The sequence below is a fragment of the Arvicola amphibius genome, chromosome 1, assembly GCF_903992535.2.
Source record: "Arvicola amphibius chromosome 1, mArvAmp1.2, whole genome shotgun sequence".
NCBI classification, from domain to species: domain Eukaryota; kingdom Metazoa; phylum Chordata; class Mammalia; order Rodentia; family Cricetidae; genus Arvicola; species Arvicola amphibius.
Window position 1 is genome coordinate 65,683,451 of NC_052047.1, and position 16,545 is coordinate 65,699,995.

At 48.7% G+C, this 16,545-nt stretch overlaps 1 protein-coding gene across 3 annotated transcripts in view; it reads left to right on the forward strand.

Annotated features, from left to right (window-relative positions):
* Nucleotides 1-2,928: 2,928 nt before the first annotated feature.
* Zfyve28 (zinc finger FYVE-type containing 28) overlaps nt 2,929-16,545 on the forward strand; it is a 40,098-nt gene continuing 26,481 nt past the window's right edge. For 2 of the 3 annotated variants that reach the window (XM_038309713.1, XM_038309720.1), the window contains exons 1-5: nt 2,929-3,051; nt 4,381-4,583; nt 5,486-5,575; nt 6,577-6,666; nt 13,232-13,333. In XM_038309713.1, coding sequence (XP_038165641.1) covers nt 2,944-3,051; nt 4,381-4,583; nt 5,486-5,575; nt 6,577-6,666; nt 13,232-13,333 — 593 coding nt within the window. In that variant the 5' untranslated portion in view covers nt 2,929-2,943. The remainder of the gene's footprint in view (nt 3,052-4,380; nt 4,584-5,485; nt 5,576-6,576; nt 6,667-13,231; nt 13,334-16,545) is intronic. The other variant, XM_038309726.1, reaches the window with a different exon arrangement.

Here is a 16,545-nt window from a genome sequence, read left to right on the forward strand (position 1 = left end):
GTTTCTTATGGTAAATGGTATTAACTACTTTTATGTGTTTCCATTATTATTCTTGCCATTGCCCAGCATCAGCTGCGTGTGTGTGCTGCGAGGCAGGGCTCAGTCTGTAACGTCCACTTGTTCACCCCCAGTTCCTAGCACACAGTGGGCACTCAGTTTATCGTAGAAAGGGGGTAGGTACTGAGGGACTGACCTAAAATGCTACCTTTTCCTCTTCTTCCGTGTGTCTCTCTCTTACCTCTTTCTTTCATTTCCTTTCTTTTTTTTTCTTCATGTGCTCACAAGAGATGGGGTCTTGCTTAGTCAAGTTGGGCTTTGAACTCATAACCCTCTTGTCTCAGCCCCCTAAGTATAGTTGTGCACCACCATGGCTCCTGCTTTCTTCTTTAATGATTTGCCTTACTCACTTTCTGATAACAATCAGGGCATCACATAAATGACGGTAAGCTGTGCCAAACTGCTGAAAGTTTGATAGTGTGCCGGTACATACACTCAGGCTTCTCACCATTTCTGTAGTTAGAGTTACAGTTATGTAGTTTTGGAAGAAATCTTGCACCCCTCTGGTCCTGCTAGTTCAGTATCCTCAGACAAGATGACTCCTGTATTGCATCATTACATATATTTTAACAACAAAAAAACCAATGGCATTGCTAGGTGCCTCTAAGTCAGAGGGCCATGGCTGTTTATACTCCCAGCAATGAGAGTAGTGGAAAGTACCATTCAGTTCCCCAGAAGAAAGAGGACAGAGGAATCAGCTGGGCATCACATAAAGACAGATTTTGTTTAGTGTGTGTAAGGCCAGGGTTTCAATGCCTGTGAGCAGCCACAAAATAGAAAAACAAAACATAAGAGGTCAGGCATGCTGCTTAGAAGCATGGAATCTAGGTCTTCTCTCTCTACTCTCACGGTACAGCATGCTTTTTATTCAACCTCCTCAAATTTTGTTAGGAAATTTGTGTCTAGTATAGCCAGGTATGTTGTTGCACACCTGTAACCCGGCACTTGAGAGGTAGAGAAGATTAGGGGTTCAGGGAGAGCCGTGGCTACACAGCAAGTTCGAGGCCAGTCTGGTGTACATAAGTCTCTGCCTCAAAATGAATTTAAAACGATACGAGTTCTCCATCTCTATTCAGGAAGGTTTGGGATCTAGATAATACACACCTACAGAATGTGTTGGGAGGTGCTCTCATTTCTGGATTTTTTTTGGTGGGGGGGAAGGGTCATGAGTTTGTGTCAAATTGGTGTTATTTTTCTGTTTGGATCCAGAGGTTTCTCTGTGGGAATATTTCTAACCTTAGATTTATTTTATTGAATATATGCAGAGCTTTTTGGGTTTTCTGTTTCTTCTCGAAGAGCTTTGGGAGTCCACTGCAAGGTAGTTTTCTTCTAGGTCATCAGCACAAGTTGCTCGTGCAGGCATTTTAACATCTGTAGGCTGTGTGGCGATGTCGTCTCTCCTGTGAGCTGTGTCTCCTGAATGTGTCGGTAGAGCTTTGTCAGTTTTATTCACCATCTCAACTGAACTGTTTTTGGCTTTGTTGAGTTTCTCTTTCATGGGGCTCTTTATAGCTTGTGCGTATGTATAGAGAGAATACACCTGTTCCTAGGGGCCTGTTCCCCGAGCCAGGCTCTGCTCCCTGATTTGCACAAGTTCTCCAAACAGCTCTACAGCTCCATGGAATCCCAGTGGGGATCTCACAAGTTCCTGGCCAGCCCAGGCTACAAAAAGAGACATTGTGTCAAACAAAACAAACAAGCAGCTATGTACGGAAGGTCCCAAGTTTTACAAATTATAAAATATGCAGACTCCAAGCTTCCGTGGAACTGTGGTCTCCATTTTATTTCTGAAGATCAGAAAAGCCCGTGCCCTGCCATAGGTAGCCCAGCCATTGGGGTGGAGTTGGAGCTGCCTTTGTATGAGGTGCTTGGCTCTCCTTCTGCTGGTCCCGGACCAGGGTTACTGCTTGGAGGAGGAGGAGTGTCTGAAAGAGCTGGCCCAGCAGACTCCCTTACCTGGTAAGATGTGGATTTGTGTCCCTGAGCCTGTGAGAAAACTGAGGACGAGGGTCCCCAGCTGGTAATCACTGGGGCTGGAGGACCCTTTTGCTCACACTTGGATGTTAACGCTATTGTAGAAACTGACACTCTGGGGAAAACTCCACTCTGGGGAGACTTTCACATAGTGAAAGGGCTGCTTTCACGTGATGGCCCTCAGCAATGTCACCGCCTAGAGGTAGATGGACACACCAAGGATAGCCTAGGCCTGTACTGTGAATCATAATGATTCAGAAATGGACATTGAAAGTCGTGTGTGTGTGTGTGTGTGTGTGTGTGTGTGTGTGTGGCCTGCACCAGCCATACTCAATTGCACTCCACCATATTTTGAGGTAAGATCTCTCACTGAAACTGGAGCCAGCAAGTCCCCTGGGTCTTCCTGGCTCCACCCCTCCCCCAGTGCCGAGGTCACAGCTGTGCTACTGTGGGCTTCTTTTAAGAGTAGGTGCTGGGGATCCAAACTCAGGTCCTCATATTTACAGCCAGCATTGGCTATGCCGAGCTTTCTCCCCAGTCCCCAGAGTCAAGTTTTCATAGCAGTCCACTGACCTAGTGTCCGAGAGAATGTGTCTGGGCGTGCAGAGGCACCTGGGCTAGCCGTGGCATGCCGGGGGCAGGCAGGAGGGAAGTGGTCTTCTTTCTGTGAAGACTGCTCAGTTGTTACAAAGAGTGATATGAAATCTGCTTCTCAGCCAAGTCACAGGGTTGTGTTCTAGCAACAGGCCACTAGGGGACACATTGGTATTGTCCCAGGAGGGAATGGTTGTAGGCATTTCCCTCCGAGCCTCCTGTGGGGAGGCAGGATGTGCTGCCAGACCTGTGTGTCGTTCCGGTGAGCAATCTTTCTTTCTGTTTCAGGACAATGTGTTAAACATCATTAATCAGATCATGGAGGAGTGTATCCCTCAAGACCGCGCCCCTCGGGATTTCTGCGTCAAGTTTCCTGAGGAGATCCGGCATGACAACTTGGCTGGCCAGTTGTGGTTCGGGGCTGAGGTAGTGGGCAGCTGCTGGGATTCCTGGTCCTAACATTGAACACCCTTTCCAGCCACACCCTTGTGAACCTGCCCACAGGCACCTTCAGACACAGATGCCTGGTGTCCTACACCCTTTGTTTACAGAAGATGTGGTCTGCGTTTCCTTGGCCACTGGCCCCTTGGACCATCAGGGAGAGCCATGCCCCTGTCCTCCCCAGCACTGCCGGTGCAGATGAAGTTTCTCGTGTGATTCATGGTTAGGAGCTTCTTAGATCCCCAAGCATCCAGGATCCTGTCACTGCTCCTTAGATACCAGCGTGGGCAGAGTTCTCACCTGCCCGCTGAAATGGCAGCACAAGGGGGCACTCACTCTTCAGAGGACCTCACTCTGCCTCTCAGCACAGCTTATCTTCCAGGGAGACAGTTGAGGCGCGAGGAAGGTGCCTTCCCCAGTGGGGTTGTAGGGCCACTGTTCCTCCTAGCTGGGGACTTCCTGTACTCCTCAACAAAGTGAAGCTCCAGCTTATCTCCCTTGTCTGTGTTTTTGAAACCCTGGGGATCCCAGGGCTATGACTGCAACCTGTCACCTGTCATCCTCTGTGCTGTCCTCGAGACCCTGACACCCCTCCCCGTGCAACCCCGAATCTTACCTGCCTCCTGCTCCATTAGTGTGGCTGCTGGGTAGGCTTGGCACCTGTGGTTCAGTGCTTCCCTTCAGGATAGACCTGGGAAATCAGTGACCCCTTGCCTCAGCTGACAGGAAATTGCTTCTTGTCCTGATTCATGCTGATAGGATTGGCTGGTAGCTTGGTTCTGCCCTAAACTGGTGAAAGCCAGCTAGTAGACTGAGCATCGATACCAGAAGAAGCCAACTAGAGGCTGTGTGTACTCCTTGGTCTCCATCTTGAGAGTAGCTGACAAACTTCCTATGTTTCTGAACACAGCCTGGGGTCTCTCACAGATATGGGGGTTTGGGGTACATGGAGGCCTCCTCACCAACCACGAGTGGGGTACATTTTTAGTGGATGATTATGTGTATCCGGGAGGTCATGTTCCTATTTGCATTTGATGTAAGTGTGCAAGAGGCATCTACGACTTCCCATACAGGTCATGGCCTGGAGGGTGGCTGGACTCTTGCTGCTGTCTTGTTCCAAGACACAACCCCGAGTGTGGCGTCTGGATGCTCTTGGCTCCTAGCAGTCACCCTGGACCAGGAGGCAGGAAGAATCACGTTACTGGGTTTATCTTCCCCTTGTATTGCGTCTTACACTGGGCCCTGAGGTCTTGAGGTGCACATGCTCTTTCTAAGAGCTACAGGCCATGCTTAAGCATTCTTTCCTGCCCACAGTGCCTGGCAGCTGGCTCCATCATCATGAATCGTGAGCTCGAGAGCATGGCTATGCGGCCACTGGCCAAGGAACTGACGCGCAGCCTGGAGGATGTGCGGGGCACTCTCCGTGACCAGGCACTACGAGACCTCAACACCTACACGGAAAAGATGCGGGAAGCACTGAGGCATTTTGATGTTCTGTTTGCCGAGTTCGAGCTGAGGTGCTTTAGACATTTGGAACCACGGCTTTGCTCATGAGTGTGGGGTACTGGTGCTGGGGGCGCGTCTTGATGTCTCCATGTAGAAAATGATGGAGGAGGAGTTGGGTGACTAGCCCCTGGGGAGCCTTCGAGGGACGAGGGAGAGCAGAGGCCATGGAGTCCAGCAGGGCTCTGGCAGTCACAACTCCTGGGGACAGGGCTCAGGAGAGGCCTGCTGTGCTCTGTGAACCAACTTTGTGATGCTCACAGACAGGAAATCCTTGCTTTCAGTGGCCTCTGTTAATAAAGACTGAGTGTGGGATACCATGAGCGGCCTCTAGAAGAAGGTGTGCTCTCAGAAGTCAGGGTGCAGACAACTGAGTATTATTTTCTTGTGTCTCATAGCAAGAGAAAAAATAGAGAGTTGGTAGTTTAGAAGGCCTGAAAGCGTTCTCACCTGGGATCAGGTAGATAAGTATCCCACTCCTGCTCAGCAAATATCCTGAGTCCTGTGTACATCTGGGAGCACTCCTGGGAAGTAGGGATGCTCAGGGTCTGACCTTGCACTCTGTGGGGAGAGGGGTTGTCCCAGGCACCTGCTCCCCATTCATGGATTTATATATGCTAATGCATTGCTTCCTCAGAGCTAGGGTCAAGGTGGGAACACTTAAATGGATGGGGTGGTTTCATGGCAATCAAGTCTGAACTGGAGCAGGACTGGGGTCATGAAGAAGTGCCACATAAAGCCTGGGTTAGCAGGAGCTCTGACTTAAATTATCTCTGTAAAGCTTGGAGCTGCGCATGTATGAACTCAGTGGCACTTGGTAGTGGTAGTATCAAGGTCTGTGGTTTTGATTTAATGTTTTTGTTTGGGGAGGCCTGGGAAGTTGGGGAACAAAGGTCTGACAATCTCCATGTTGCAGCTATGTCTCGGCCATGGTGCCTGTGAAGTCCCCCCGAGAGTACTATGTGCAGCAGGAGGTCATCGTGCTATTCTGCGAGACAGTGGAGAGGTGAGAGCAGGCTGCTTAGATGGCACCCAGAAGGCAGTGCCCTCACTCACTCGCACCCCAGGTTCCCTCTGCTCTGGGCCGAAAGGGCAGGTGCTTTAGTGGAGTCGTGACAGCCAGACAGACAGCAGAAGTCTCTCCCTTAGTAGGCAGCTGCTGTCTAGATCCCCCTCGCCACATACATCCCCTAGTTCCCTCGCCCCCTGCCTCCCTCACCTTTCTGCATCCTTATCTCCCATTTTCCTCCTCCTGCTTCTGCTCTCCTCACAGAGCACGGGGGTCCCTGAGGGTGCAGGCCTGATCAGCATGGGTGGATCATTGCTACTTCCATCAGGCCTTGTTTGTCTATTCAGAGTCTCCAAATAGAGTCTGGGACTGAGATTCACCTCAGAGTGTTGACAGTAGCGCTGGTTTTGAAACTGACTAAATCACACCACAAGTTGTTATTTTTAAAAGGCTGATCGTTTGCCGTTTATGCATTCACAAGTGTTTCAAATTGCCAGAAAATAGGGTGACAGAAAATCCATTTTGCTTTGAAGTCCTGATGGTGCAGCACCTGTTTGTGGGGTGTTATGTTGGGAAAGCCACCTGCTTACGGTGGGGGACGGGAACTAACCTAGATTCTCTAGGAGAGCTGGATTGGGGAATATTCTTGCTCCATGTTTGTGTTTGACCCTTGAGTTGCCTTGGCTTCAAGGGTAGGCAAAACACGGGTAACGACAGACACTGACCGAATGACGGGTATCTTTACACATATCACCCACCTCCTGCCCTTCCATTCTTTTGTGGGACAGGTGGAGCAGGCAGGAAAAAGACTGAGCTTTGGCCACTCTTCTGGGGCTTTCCAAGCAAAGCGCAGCCTTGTCTTCCATGCATGACTGAGGAAATACAGGCCACTCTCCTCACCCGCCTGTCCCCTGGGGTTACTAGAGAAGGTTGGGTGCTCTGCTCCCAGCACATGGAGTCTACCTACTGACACCCCTCACTCCCTTTCCCCCTGCCAGAGCCTTGGATTTCGGCTATTTGACCCAGGACATGATCGACGACTACGAACCTGCCCTCATGTTCACTATTCCTCGGCTGGCCATTGTGTGGTGAGTGCCCTCCGCCTCCTGGCTACTGGTGATGGTGCTCACACCCTGCGGACTCTGCCCTGATCAACCCCTAGCAGTCCCAATCTGGTCCCCTGTTCTACCTTGGCAGATGAGGAGCCAAGTGTTTAGAGAACTTCATGCTTCCCCTGGTGGGGGCTGTGGGAGCTCCTGTTACAGACTGAGACCGTGGGCCCTGCCACTCGGACCCACACACCATGCAGGGTCTCTTGGGTATACAGTAACCATGCAGGGCTGTGGGAGGCAGGCTCGGTAGTGACAGGAGGATGAGGGGCCCCAGTTCCCAAAGGAGAATAAGGTTGGTTTAAGCGAGTAGTTTCTGGCCTGCGGGGAGATGGAGCACATTTGGTTCAGGTGAGCTGTGGCCTCCTGTCTAGATAGGAGACTTGGTGGGCTCTTTCCCACCAGAATGGTAAAACAGATCTGGGGAGAACGAGGAACTCATAGGTCAGCCTTTGGATTCTTGTGGGGTTCAAGGCATCAAGAAAGCATGTAGGATTTGGGGCCTCACATCCCTCAGAGACAATGTACTAATCATTTGGTGGACATTCTGAGTGCCGGGACCACAGGCAGAGCCCAGCTGTAGGAGCTTCTTCCCCCTCTGTGCTCCATCTTTCTGTCAGGTGGGTGTTCATGGGGTTGGGAGCTTGGTGAAGGCTGCCTGGGTTTGCAGTCTTGGGGACTGATGGTCCAGTTATACCATCTGGAATACAGGAGCATAGCTGGGCCCAGAGTGGGGAGAAGGAGAGGGTATAGAGGCCAGGATGGGTCCAGATCCTGGTCACAGCAGGACCTCGGGAACCTAGAAGACAGACACACAGCAGCCTGCTGAAGATACTTTCCCATGGGGAGTGGGGACTTGGGGATGGAGGGCTGCTTCAGGACAGTCAGTGTTCTGGTCTCTCAAAAATGGGACGCTTTCCTCCATTGCACATGCAAGTGCAGGGCGCTGGTGCCAAGCCAGACACTCCTTGCCAGGCTTCTGGCTTCTGTATTTTAGATGTTTTCAGAGTAATGTTTGAGCAATGGCTGCTGTTTCCAGAGCCCTATAATGGTCCAGACCTCTGGTCCCCTTCCTCATACACTCCCCCTCCCCTTCCAGAGTTCTCTTTCTTCTCTTCAACATACCCACAGTACCACATTACACTCCAGGGCTGCCCCTTTAAAATGCCCTTCATCAGCAGAATCTGGGGGTGTCATGCCTTCTGAGGATGTTGAGCTGCCCCCAGCTCACATAAAGTGGGCTGAAATGGCTGTTCCCAGGAGGACCTGTAGGCCTGTGCTGGCTCACAGGTGTCTCTGTGGTTCAGTAAAAGGAAATGGTGTACTTTTTTGTTCCTACCTCTTTGTCTGAAAAATAAAACAGAAAACACTTTGGACTCTAAATCTTGTTTATGCTGACCAGCGTGGGTCTGAGGGTTTTTTGTTTGTTTGTTTGTTTGTTTTGTTTTGTTTTTCGAGGCAGGATTTCTCTGTAGCTTTAGAGCTGTCCTGAAACTTACTCTGTAGACCAGGCTGGCCTCGAACTCACAGAGATCCGCTTGCCTCTGCCTCCCGAGTGCTGGGATTAAAGGCGTGTGCCACAACTGCCCAGGGTCTGAGAGTTTTTAAGAATAGGTATTGACCCTTATCTTTATGGCGTCTCTGAGAATTGATCCTGTAACACAAAAACTCTGTCCCTCGTTTTAACAGACCCTTGTAGGTGCTTTGAAGTACAGTACCTGGCACTTACCCATCCAAGGGCTGGCTTTCCTGGGAAGCTCTGCAGAACCAGCTGCCATTTTTGGGTATGCCTTTCCCCCCTGCTCTGCCCGCTGCTCTCCTGGCTGAGTGCAGGTGTGGTTAGGAGAAAACTTATTCCAAAGTCGCTGGGAGCACCCTGAAGCTTATCTTAGGCAGCAGACTAGTTTTAAAATAAACAGAGGTGTCAGACAGCCCTTGCTTTCACTGTTTCCTGATTTAACTCTGGAATCTGTTTTCTTTCTTGTTGTTTGTTGGTTGGAGGGTGAGGGTGGGGTTTAAGACAGTTTCCTATAACCCTGGCTGGCCTTGAACTCGTTATGTAGCAAATGATGACCCTGAACTTCTGCTTCTCCAGCCTCTACTCCATCAGTACCAGATCACAGGCACGCCCCACCATACTCAGTTTTATTCTGGAGTCTATTTTCCATGTTTGTTCATCTGTGCCTGGACATGTATGGCTGATCAACAGTGACTACTCCTCTCTGACCAGCATCATGGGTGTCCTGTGTGCTGACGTCAGTGTTCTTACTGCTGGCAGCTGGATCAGTAGCCCACCCAGATCACTAGTCCTGGAGTTAATGAGGCCACTGTGGGTGTGAGTTTTGTTCTAGGTGGCTCATTCTAGAGGTAGACAGGACGCTCCTTCTACTCAGGGTGTAAGGAAGTCTGGAAAGAGCTGCGAGGATTGAAGGGCTCTCCACAAGGCAGAGAAGACGCAGGATATAGGAAAGGAGAGCAGATACAGGAACACGGAACTCAGAGCATGGAGTTTGGCTCGTGACAGGGCCCTCAGAAGCAAGCCTCTAACCTCAGAACCAGGTGTGGGTCTGAGGGAGCCTGAACTGCATTGTCCGCTGAGGACCTGTGCACCTGGCCCTACACTCATCCCGGGGTCCTGGCATTTCTGTGCAGGAGAGGCTGGGTCTGGGGACCAGCTTTCCTTTATGTTCACATGTAATTTTAAGGTATTTATCTTAAAGCAGTTCCTTAAAAGAATAAAGAACTCCGAACCTATAGATTATCATTTTCTAGCCGGCACATCTGGTTAGCCAACATGGGCCTGTGCCACAGGGACACTATTGCCTACCAGATCAGAATCCCACAGGCCCGTGCCCTGATTCACCTGGGTTCACTCTGCATCAACCATTTCTCCCCACACGGTTTGTCCACACCACAGCAACCCTATAGCCAGATCTAGTACACCCCCACCCTAGTCAGTGCCATCTGTGTGAGCCTGGCCCTTGGCCCCACCTACTCTTCAGTCCTGTCCCCTTGTCTGAGTAGTGATACCTCCTCCCCTCCTAGAGCACCAGTGGTCCTGGCATCTTCAAACAAGAGCACTGCACCTGTTTATAACCGGCCAGAGCTCCACCTCCTGGATAATAGACCTTCCCACACCCGTGGGATGCCCCAGCCTGGCCTCTGCCTCATACATCCACCTTCTCCCCAATTCTTTCTTCTGTACCTCCAAGTTCATATAATGGGTATGCTTACTCTGTTTGGTTTTTAACATTCCGTAAGTACAACTTCCTACTATCTGACCCAGCCACAAATATTCAGATCAGAGTTTCACCATAGCTAGACTCGTGTACTGGTTGACACTAATTTCAGCATACTTGTATCACCCAGACACCTCACACCCTTTATCCTTTGTGGCCACTTCCACCACTTACATTTACACATACACTCACATGTGTGCATGCGTATTCCCCTCCCCTCTCTCTCTTTCTCTCTCTCTCTTCTGTTTTCTGATTCTGTAGGATTCTGGTCCTGCAGTGGTATAACTAGGGTTTGTGTTGTGATTGTGTGTCTTCATGGGAAGACAGGCTTCCCTCCTGCACGTACTGAAGTCCCGTAGAGCCTGGAGGGTGGGGGCACAGTGGGCTTTGGTAGAATTTTGCCACTTTGATCTAACAAGGCTAAGATACATATTTATACAGATTATCCAGAGAGTATTGCTTTTAAATGAAACATTTGAGGGACTGAATATCCAAAACCAAGGCACTGATTAAAAATGATACTTCTGTCATGAAAATCTTAGAAATGCTAGTGTCACAGAAGCAAGCATCCTCACTATGTTAGATACAAGATCATCACCAAATGCTGTCACTACAAGATTGCTTTTTCTGTTTGTTTGGTATGTTTTGTTTTGTTTTGTTTTGTTTTGTTTTGTTGAGATAGTTTCTCTGTGTGTCACCCTGGATGTCCTGGAACTCACTCTGTAGACTAGGCTAGCCTCAAACTCACAGAGATCCACCTACCTCTGCCTCCTGAGTGCTGGGATTAAAGGCATGTGCCACCACCACCAGCTGGCCTTTTTTTTTTAGGGTCTCAGGTATCTCAGGCTGATCCTTGCTGTGTCTCCAAGCAATGACCTGAACTTCTGGTCTTGTCTCCATCTCCTGCATGGTGGGATTATAGACTTGCACTGCTGGGTTAGAACCCGGGCTTCATGCATACCAGACAAATGCTCTGTCAACCGAGTTACAGCCTCAGCGCTCCGTAAAAATTATTAACTCTTCTGTAAACAGAAACGCAAGTGTTTTTACTATGAGGTAAAGTAAACCTCATATAACATAAAACTTACCATTTTAGCCTTTCTTTAATTTTTTTTTTTTTGGTTTTTCAAGACAGGGTTTCTCTTTGTAACAGTTCTGGCTGTCCTGGAAATCACTCTGTAGACCAGGCTGGCCTTGAACTCAGAGATCTGCCTGCCTCTGCCTCCCAAGTGCTGGGATTAAAAGCGTGTGCCACCACTGCCTGGCCTTTAAATTCTTTTTTTTTATTAAAAATTTCTGCCTTCTCCCCGCCTCCCAATTACCCCCCTCCCTCCTCCACTCCCCCTCCTTCTCCTGTCCAGAGAGCAGTAATGGTTCCCTGCCCTGTGGGAAGTCGAAGTTCCTCCCCCTTCGATCCTGGCCTTTAAATTCTTATGGAGCCTTCATGGGCCTACAGAGGAAAGAAAACTTCAAAAAAGAAACACAAAGGAAAAAAGAATCCATACAGTGTGTTTCAAACTTGCTACAAATAAAAATGATGGCCTGACCACTTAGAAAGACATGAAAGCCAGGTAAATGGAATTAAGAGATCAGAAGCCCCTCCACCTGTGGCCAGAGGATCCCAGATCAGGATGCCAGGAGCATTCGAGCAGGAAGGAGCTCTCTTCAGTGAGTGCTGTGGAAGGTGGCCGCCACACTTGTCTCTGGCTCTGTGTGTCTGGATGTTGTGAATGCATCTTTAAAATGAGTGAACATATGATTAATAGAGTTTTGAGTTTGGCAAATTGCCCTCTATAGTGCAGTGGGCCTCATAGAATCAGTTGAAATTCAAGGAGAAAACAGGCTCAGATCCCCTAAGTAAAAATGAGTTCCGTCTGTGACTATGGTGACCACACATCCCTGTGTCTCCAGCCTGCTTGCCACCTGCCCCATGAAGTTTGAATGTATTCTCCAATCTCGTAAGCCAGTTTTCTCTCTTTCTGTCTGTCTCCTCTCTCTCTCTCTCTCTCTCTCTCTCTCTCTCTCTCTCTCTCTCTCTCTCTCTCTCTCTCACACACACACACACACACACACACACACAGAGTCTCACACAGTCTCACTGTCTCCCCCGTTTTCAGTTTTGGCCTTGTTTGTCCAGGATATAGCCCCCATCACAAACCAACCTGCTTTTGCTTGGTGTGAGCTTAGCAGGATCACCGAGTCCAGAGGCAGCACAGTACCTATTTTCTTCTATGACTTTTGATTCTTGTTTTGCACACAGAATCCAACCTTCTAAGGGAAAAACAGTCCCTTTGATCCTGTTTGTCACTTTTTCTTACCGACCTGGGTATGTTAAAGAAGACTTACGAACTGACAGGGATTCTGGGTGGGGTGGTGGCAGCTGGGGCTCTGCTGGCAAGCGGACCATGTCGCAGCTGTGGAAACAAGCAGGGATCTCCAAGCAGGAAGCCCAGATAGCCCTACTATGTGCTCAGATGGGGGAGCAGAGGCATAGGTAAATGTACAATGGGTTCCTGAGACACATCAACGCCAGCGCCTGGGCCCCAGAGGCACCGGAGGAGATACTGGAGAAGGGTCCAGGAATAACGTCCTGATGGAGAGGAGTTGGGAGTTGGCTGGCGGAGGCACTCTCAGAGCTGGGCAGTGGCTCTGGGGCTTCGAGGTGGTGTCAAGTGGAGGTGGCTGTCACAATGAGATGATGTGATTAGGGCTGCCCGAATGTGGCACCTGAGTGCTGCTGGCTTTCGGCAGGTGTTGACTGGGTGCCATGTACAGGGAGGGGACCGTGAAGACAGCCCCAGCCTTGGGTGGGGGCATCGGGGAAAGGTCGGTGTTGTCTGGGGTAGACAGCAGGCTGTTTCCTACCCTAATAGGTGATATAGGAACTCGTTTCTCTAGCTCCTGCTTGGCCTTTGAAGTGATAGTTTCAGGCCTGATTCCTATGAGACTCTACAGATCCTGATTTTCACTTTCACTGAGGTAGATGTTAGTAATAAATCTTGATCTTATTTCTCTGCAGCATTGAGGTGAGGAAATATACTCCATGGTTATTAGATCCCCGCTGTGAACCAAGCTAATAAACTTGATGGCAAAGTCTGGATAGTAACTGGCATCAGCTTTTCCTTGACTTACTGAAACTCTATTTATAGGAGGTTAAGGGGCAAGCTATTGCTAAGCTCTGCTCTGGGGTTGCCCCAGGTTCCAGCTGACCGTCAGTCTTCTTACATATGTTGAAGCTGAAATTACAGGGCTCACTCAGAGGCCCGTAGAGCCTAACCAAACTGGCTTGTGTGTCTTGAATGCAGTGGCCTTGTGGTCTATGCAGATGGACCCCTGAACTTGGACCGAAAGGTGGAGGATATGTCCGAGCTGTTCCGGCCCTTTCACACGTTGCTGCGGAAAATAAGGTGAGGGCTGGGGGACGGTTGTTGAAGTCAAGTGCTCAGCCCCCTGAATCAATGAGAGCTGGCCCCACACCTTCCTGTGTGATACCTATGTCCATAGTGGCCGAAGCCAACCTTTATCTGGTCTGCCTGGACCTCAGAGTGGTTGGCAGTTCTTGCGTGCCAAGCTTTCAGGAATCGTAAACTTCACACTGCCCAACCTTGGGTATACCACAGAGCTCACTCAGTGTTTGCTCTCAGTCCATGAAAGCCCCGAAGTTCATATGTCAGTCCTGGTGTGCTAGGCTCCTGTGGATGTGCTGAATCTCTTCTGCTATATCATACCTTTCTCTTGTTGGACTGAGCATTCTGCCCAGTGGCTTGGTGGGATGGGTTGTTCATACACTAGGGATGGCCTCATGATGGGCTGGAAACATTGTAGAGGCCATGACCAGCCATCTCCTGAGTGCCTCTTCCTGGTGTTTCCTCCTTTGGCTCTAGACAGTGAGTGACTGTGCCGGATGGGCCTTTGTAGCACCATCCATGGGTCTATTCAGATATCCAGAGGATCCTTACACCCTGCACTGAGCACAGCCAGTGAGGCACAGTATAGGATGGATTTAGGCTCAGCACAGGGTGGCCTCAGGCACAGCCAGTGAGGCCAGAATTTCTTTGAGGGTACATGGAACATAGAACTATGCCAGAATAGACACCACAAGAAGAGACCCCTATGGGCTTTTCCTGGGGGCAGTCTTGAAGTCTTGGGACCTCGGGGAGTCAGCAGACTGGGAGCAGGGTACTCAGTCTTCTTGACAGTTCAGTTTATCCTGTAGATGGCTTTTGCTGTTTCCCTCTCGCTCTAAATGGAATGTAAACCTTAGACTTAGAGGCTGAGGATCTGCCTTTCTTGGTTCCAGGACAAGGGATGACAGTAAATGAGGAGAAATCACAGACAATGCTGAGGCCAGGAAGAAAAGCACAACCATGCTTTGTCAGAGGTGGTTCTTGTAGGAGGGATAGGGCAGGCGCTGGGGCAATGAGAGGAAGCTCTGTGGACTTAGGAGAGAGCTAGGCACAGAGATAACTGGCTCTTCTTCCCAGGAAGCATTTGACAAGTCCAGACAAATGTTTCTTTGTCCAAGGGTCACGCTGGAGGCCAGAACCCAGGTGCAATGGGCTGGTAGAACACATCAGTCCTGGGGGCAGCCAGCAGTGTAGCCGCTGGGTTCAGGTGCAGGAGGAGCCCAGGTAAAAAGCCCCTTAGGAACAGTCCTATACTCTCAGGAGACAGATGTATGCCCCAGGCTCACTGCCAATCTGCCCTGGAGACTTTTGCCAAATGTTGAAGGTTCATGGATTGGAGGCTGAGCTGGTACTCAGAAGGGCAGACTCAGTCTCTAAAGACTCCAGAGTATGGGAAGATGGAGGTCCACCAGCCTCAGAGTAGCAATAAACCTGTTGGATGTCTGAGCCAGCATGATAATGGACCCTAATCGCCTAAGACAGCATCACTTGCCACTGCTAGAGCATTTTTAGGTCTGATGTCCATCGTGCAGTTCAAACCTGTGGAGGCAAGAAAATGTGATCAATCGTCAAGAGAAGAGCTTGTGACTCATAAGTAGTTATGCATAATGAATTACTGTACTGCAGAACATACAATAGAGAGGGGATTGGAGGAGAGGAAGGAGAACATACAGATCTTGGATCTATTAAAAATGATATTCAAGAGCTAAAATGTTCACTGTCTGAAAATAAAAGCAATAGGTGGGTCTAACAGCAGCTCAGACCCAGCAGGACATGAGGGTAGACCAACAGTGGAAGCACACACTGAAGCACATAGACAGAAAGCGAGGAGGCAAGCAGACAGAACCATCAGTAGGAGAGACACATGCAGCACACTTGAATGACTAACACACGCCATTGATCCCAGAAAGGGAAAAGAGAGAATTAGCAGAAACAGTATCCAAAGAAAATGGCCTAGGATTTTCCAAAACTGATGGGAAGATTACCCATATATTCAGGATGCTCACATCACAAGCTAAGGAACATAAGACATTCCTGTGCATGTCACAGTAAAATTGCCACAACAAAGACAATCTTAAAAATAGCGAGGGGGTGGGAAATAAAATACTGCTTTAAAAGTAGTGTAAGACAGACCCCTCTACACACCAAATAAGCAAATAAGCAAAAAACTGGGCATGGTGTCACACACCTATAACTCCAGTATTTGGGTTCAAGTCCAGCCAATGCAAAATTAAGAAAGGAAATGAAAGTAAGAAAGAAAAGTAATGGATAGGAGACATCACTACAAATGTCATAGATACTATGAACAATTCTGTCAATGAATTTGACAAGTTGAGTTAAAGTAACAAATTTTACAAAGTAATCAGCTGACAGAAGAAATACGGTATGTATTAAGAGAACTTAATCCATTATTTATAAGCCTCCCACAAATAAAATATGAACAGAATAGATCATATGGATCAATATGCAGTTCCCCAACTTATGGCCATGAGGGGTTGCAGAACAGTGGGACATTTTATTTTTTTTTTCTCTAGCAAATGGGCTGAGCTAATGGGAATTAATATAAGAAAAAAGTCTCATGTTGTTGCTCTTTGGGGACCTGCCACCCAGCTCTCAAATAATCACAAGGAGACTTATTCTTTCTTATGAATGCCCGGCCTTAGCTTGGCTTGTTTCTAATTAGCTTTTCTTAAATTATCCCATCTATCTTTTGTCTCTGGGCTTTTATCTTTCTCTATTTCTGTATACCGTTCTTTACTTTTTACTCCATGGTTTGCTGTGTCACTGGGTGACTAGCCCCTGGTGTCCTCCTTCTTCCTTTTCTCGTCTCTCCTTCTTCTCATTTTTTCCTTCTGTTTTTTCTCTCTGCCTGCTAGCCTCGCCTATCCCTCTCCTGCCTACCTATTGGCTGTTCAGCTCTTTATTAGACCAATCAGGTATTTTAGGCAGGCAGAGTAACACAGCTTCACAGAATTAAACAAATGCAACGTAAAAGAATGCAACACATCTTTGCATCATTAAACAAATGCTCTACACCATAAACAAATGTAACACATCTTAAATTAATATTCCACAACAGTCTCATTTATGTAAATCTCTTGCTACTGCACTCACATACAGAATCATTTCCAGATAGCATAAAGGTATAAATGTAAAGAGAAACTATTGAGCTTTTGGAGAAAAAAAATCGTCAAGATCATTGTAATAGTCCA